Source organism: Cyprinodon variegatus, unplaced genomic scaffold, assembly GCF_000732505.1.
Source record: "Cyprinodon variegatus isolate N-32 unplaced genomic scaffold, C_variegatus-1.0 Scaffold7, whole genome shotgun sequence".
Taxonomy (NCBI): domain Eukaryota; kingdom Metazoa; phylum Chordata; class Actinopteri; order Cyprinodontiformes; family Cyprinodontidae; genus Cyprinodon; species Cyprinodon variegatus.
The window spans coordinates 2,142,738-2,148,225 of record NW_015150460.1 but is presented as its reverse complement, the minus strand read 5'-3'; the positions used below and the strand labels follow the sequence as shown (position 1 = coordinate 2,148,225).

General features: G+C 37.7%; 1 protein-coding gene across 1 annotated transcript in view; it reads left to right on the top strand.

Annotated features, from left to right (window-relative positions):
- The window catches only part of nrip2 (nuclear receptor interacting protein 2), a 38,093-nt gene that overhangs the window by 29,836 nt on the left and 2,769 nt on the right, over positions 1-5,488 (top strand). Inside the window, exons 3-4 of the mRNA XM_015375886.1 lie at positions 1,013-1,095; positions 3,598-3,704. Of these exons, the coding sequence (XP_015231372.1) occupies positions 1,013-1,095; positions 3,598-3,704 (190 nt within the window). The remainder of the gene's footprint in view (positions 1-1,012; positions 1,096-3,597; positions 3,705-5,488) is intronic.

Genomic DNA, 5,488 nt, shown 5'->3' with positions numbered 1-5,488 from the left:
TCTCTGTCTGTAATTAATACGTTTTAAGTTTTCTTTTTCCTCTACACATAGCTAATAACTTGACCATTCAGGTTGACAGTCCTAAACCACAATCTACAAAAATTATTTATTTATTAATTCGAAAATATAGGAATTTTCCATCATTAAAGAAAAATCAGCTTATTTGACTTAACAACTGTCAATAAACAAACACAACTAAACCATTCAAAACCATATCAGCACATCACATTTGATCATTTTAATAGAAAAACAAAGGTTTTCCCTAATGTGTCTCAGTCAATACATTATGTTTTCAGAGTGGATTCTGATGAAGCTCTCAAAGAAGCATCTCTTTAAATAGCTCTAGAGCTAATGGAGAATTTGCTGCTAATTGTCCATTATCACCACATTTCACTGTAATTTAATCTATTTAGATAAGAATGGTTGTGTGCGTATTGCACCAGAATTAAACGTTATTCTTATTCAAAGAAATGGTATAAAGTTTTTATAAAGATTTGTACCACAGAGCAAATGATGAATCATGCGAAAAGTTTTTCTTCAATTGTTAAATTTGTTCAAAGCACACCTATGATTCGCTTGCTTAATTTTTCATAGTTAAAGGTGCATAAAATGGAAAAATTCTAATTCTATTCAAAATGGAGGAATCAGCATCTGATGTCAGCAGTATCAGTTTTAATACTTAAGCTGAACAGCCAGAAACATCTTTAATCATACACCTATCGGTTAGTTATATTTTAACATTTAACCCTTGGCTGTAAACTCTTCACTTCTATGGTTCACATTTGTCTTAAAAGCTGGTTACAGTACCAGTGCATTTTATGTTCCAGGTTTCATAAGCACACGAAAGTCACTGATTTGTGTAAAAGACGGAAGATGTGTTAAAAAAAAAAACTCCCTACAGCTATATTCATGTGCTGCTGTGACAAACTGTTTCCTAGTGTGCAGCAGCATCACTGAAAATTGGAAAATCCCCCTTTGACACCAAACCCTCCTCCTCTCCCTCTTCCCACAGTGCTGTGAAACTGAAGTCAAGGCATCCATCGACACTGGCAGTCTACACAACCACATTTCCACCTCCTGCTGCCAGAGGCTGGGGTAAGAAACATTCAGCTTAAAAAGAAAAAAATCAAACACACACACGCAACTTTTATCACATCACTTCATTTCTTTCAGAACACACAAACACACCTCTACAAGGTCAAATTCTAATAAAATTAGCTTTTAAATTGGCCTAAATAATAATTTTTTGAAGATCTTATTTAAGGTAATGCTTTTATATAATGGTGATTGTATTTAGTGGCAACCCAGGATTAAAATATTAGCAGGTAAAAGATCTGTTTGTTAAATAATCAGACCTCTTGCCCTTGGCTGTGCTTAGAAATCCTGTCCATAAAGGTAATAAATGGGACAAGGAACAAGGGCAGCCCTGCCAGGGTCCAACATGTGTCCGAAACTAGTTCACTTAATGCCGGCAATGTGAACCAGACTCTTGCTGCACTTGTTTAGAAACCGGATGGCCCCTAGAGAAAGGCCCTCCCAATGCCTTAATCCTGTAGTGCTCCCCACAGAACATTGGGGAAATGGTCAAAGGCCTTCTACAGGTCCACAAAGGACATGTGGATCTGGGTAAAATCCTATTATCCTTATGCACCAAGCAGAGGTTGTAGACTTGGTCCCAGCTGTGGGACAAAAAAAAAACCAGTTCTCCTAAAGCACAAATCCACCATTCAGCAGGATTCATCTCTCAAGCACCCGGGCAAATGTTTTCTTGGAAAGGCTGAGAAGTGTGATACCACTGTAGTTGGAATATACCTTCTGCCCCCCCCCTCTCTCTTGTGGAAGGGGAACCACTATCCTGGTCTGCTGGTCCAGGGGCACTGTCCTGGACCGCCCCCTAAGAGGCATGTATACCACAACAGCCAAATTAAATCCAGAGCCCTATCGTATTCAGGGTGGATCTCATCCATCTTCTCTATTCTGGAGTGTTTTACCATCTCTGGGACTTTAGAAAGTGTGATTACCAAGCCCGGCTCCAAGTACCAAGTCTCCAGGGTTGAGCTGATCCTCAAAGCATTTCTTCAACTGTCGGACAATGTTAATTTCAGCAGCTCCCTTGATTCCTCCTAAAGATTCCTTGCAAAGCAGACTTCCAGAGATACCAGACAGGTAGCAAAACCTGCTTTGAAGGCAGCCAATATGTTTTATTTTCTCCATGGTCTATCCTGAGTTTTTGCCTCCTCAACTGCAAAGGCATCAGGATGCTTGGCCTCACAGTACCTGTTTGCAGCCTCAGTGGCTCCATAAGCCAACTTGGTACAATAATACTCCCTCTTCAGCTTGACAATGGCTGCGTTCGACTTTATGGGATGCCTCCTCTGAAGGCCAGATTTAAAGACCACTTACGTCATAGCTTGGCGCCGAGGTCTGGTTGGATTCCAAAACTCTTCATTATGCGGCCTACAAATGCATCCGTCTTTTTGCTCGATTTGAAGGACGGGTCCGATGTATCCTATCTATCCTTAGACATCCCAGGATTCATTGCGAGACCAAGCAAGCCGGGTGTTGGGTTCATAAATGTAGGTTTGCAAAAGAAGAACTGAAATACACAATAAGGGATTTATCATACGGCTTCTGCAGAAGGCGAGACAGTTGAACCCCAGACTCAAACACACTGTCTCACATCGGACCTCCTCTGCAGAGCGTTTTATTAACAGAACATGACACATGGTTACAAACAGTATTGTTCTGACAGAACAATTGATCAGTTCATAAAGACAGGACGCTCCACTAGAATGACAAGGCAGGATGGTCCCCCTACTGAATCATGAGACAGCAGTGGAGCATCTCATTTCTACAATGTTTCATATGAACACACATTACTTTAATAATCATTATTGAATAAAATTAACACCAGGTGCTCCATTGATCAGAGGAAAAGGGTACGTAGCGCCGAACAGTGGTGAACATTAAGATTATCGGAGCACCTAACCAAACATTCAATTCAATTCAATGTGGTTCACTTATATTTTAAATTTCTCCAAGCAAGGTCTGTTACCACTAGACCCCCCCCCCCCCGAATAAAACAAAATATAAAAAAAAAGCCTAATATTTTTTCTAGATGAAAAGTTTTTATCAATCCAGTTAATTGTAATGGTGTTTCTGATTTTAGATGTGTTCTAAAGTACTAAGTTTTTGTTGGAATAATGTGAAATTTACATTTCTTTAAAACACAATAGAAATGCCACTTAAGATTTTATTTTAAAACTTTTTAGACCCTAAAACATCTATCAGGGAAGCCACCGACTCAGTTCAACTTTTTTAACGTCGCCTAAATTGCAATCATGGCTTGTTTTTAAATCTATTGATTGATGCCTTTTATGCTAACAGTCTCAAAAATATAACATTGTTTTCTCTTTTTAATTTCAAATCCTCATTTATAGTAGCTTACAGACACATATTTTAAATACTTTTTACCAAATTGACTAATTAAAATTGATTAATATTGAGTCAATGTAAACTGAAGACCTTACATCTTTGGCTCTAAACATTCTGATTATTGATGTTTTTGTGAGGAATACTATGTGTGTGTTTTCCTAGACTGGTGCCTAGTAAGGACAGTTCACCATGTGGTGTTAGCAGCACAGTGACGGGTCTGCAGCTACAGCTGGGCAGACAGATGGTCCAGTGTTCAGCACATGTGAAAGGTAAGGACATCAGTCACTGAAGTGACATAAACCAGGTTGGAACCACTTTGAGGATTTGAACGCACTTTTGGCTTTTCATAGTATTCATTTAGACAAATTAAGATGTGGATTTACTATGAGAAAGTATGTACCCTTAAATATTTCCTCTGTTTCAGAACAATAAGATTTTAATATCAAAGATCCAAAGCAATCTGCATGGGAAAATCACAAATAAGCTGTAATTGACTGCATTCTTTAGCTTCATTTTAACTGTCACAGTCAGGTCTCATTACTGCTACCACAAACAATTAAGTGACACTTGGTATGTAACACATGATGCTCAATAGCCTGCAGTTTATTGGACATTATGCTGTTTAACTTAATGTTCTAGTTTCCACATAAATTTTAAGATCCTTCCGAAATTTAGCACAATTAACATTAATCCCACATCATCCTGGAGAGTTGCGGCCAAGTGGTTAGGACATAGAGCTTGGAATCAAAACCCACTTCCACAAACTGCCACTCTGGGTCTTTGACTAAGACCCCCGATTGCTCCCCGGGCACCCCACTAATAAGCCCACTGCTCTGCAAGGGTATGGGTTAAATGCAGAGGTAAATTTCTCCAATGTCAGATCAAAAAAATTCAATTATTATCAAAAATAGCATAATGTAGTCTACATCAGCAAAATAAACCAGTAGTGTTGTAGTCAAGACCACATCAACCAAAACCTAGACATTTTTTGAGACCAAGAAGTACGGAGTCCAAGAAGAAGCCAAGATATTTACAGGTGGAGACCAAGACAAGATCAAAACCACATACACTTTAAAGAAAAATAATATTTGTGTTTATTGAGACAGATCTCTCTTGTAAATGAGATCTTGGATCTCAATGAGACAACCTGTATAATTTGTAGGTTTCCTTTGTTTTTTTTTGTTTTTTTATTTAAGTTCGCTTTAAAATATATGCAATAAAAAATCTTTGTTTTTGTAAAAGCAACCAACTCTAAATCATATAAAACTGATTTCATTTCTTGAAAAAGGTCACGTTAACTGAACTAAGTCACAATAAACGTTTTATTTCAGAGAGAAAGAATGGATTAATAAAGAATAAGTACTGGTTAATTTAACACTAAGTCCCAGGGATTGTGAATCTTATCGTCTATCAAATACAAATTGGATGCAAAAAAAATGAAGAAAAAAATCAGTGTGATTCCCCCCAGAAGCAAAGCAGAGAACAGACTGTGCTAGTGCTGCGCATCAATTTGAAGTCACTGATGAGCAGCCGTTTTGCATAATAGTAGATATGGCAGATTGCAGCACAGTTGAATGTTTATGTGAATATTGTATGACTCCATCTACCCACTTATCTGTTTAGTTTTATTACTATGACAATAACTTAAAAAATACAGTGTAAATATGTTTCTGTGCATTTTTCTATTATCATTTTTAGTTTTTTTTTAAGTGGACTGTAAATATGTGAATCAGGCTGGCAGGTGGCTGCTGCAGCAGGAGGAATCATTACACTACTAATGATTGTAGTTTTTTTTTACTGTCTTTATGAGGGTCATCTTTTAAATGTTATCAGTAAAACCTGCCCTGCATGAGACTGAGACAAGATGCTGTTGAAACCAAGACGAGACAAAGAGCCCAAAACTCCAGACCAAGACCAATCTCGAGTAGTTAAAACACTATAAACCAGTTTCCCCTAAACAATTAGCTTAGCCTCATCTTCATTAAGCTGTTTCCAAATACAATCAAGTAATAAAATAAAGCCTATACCCTAATGTAGGTCAGCTGTTTTTGGA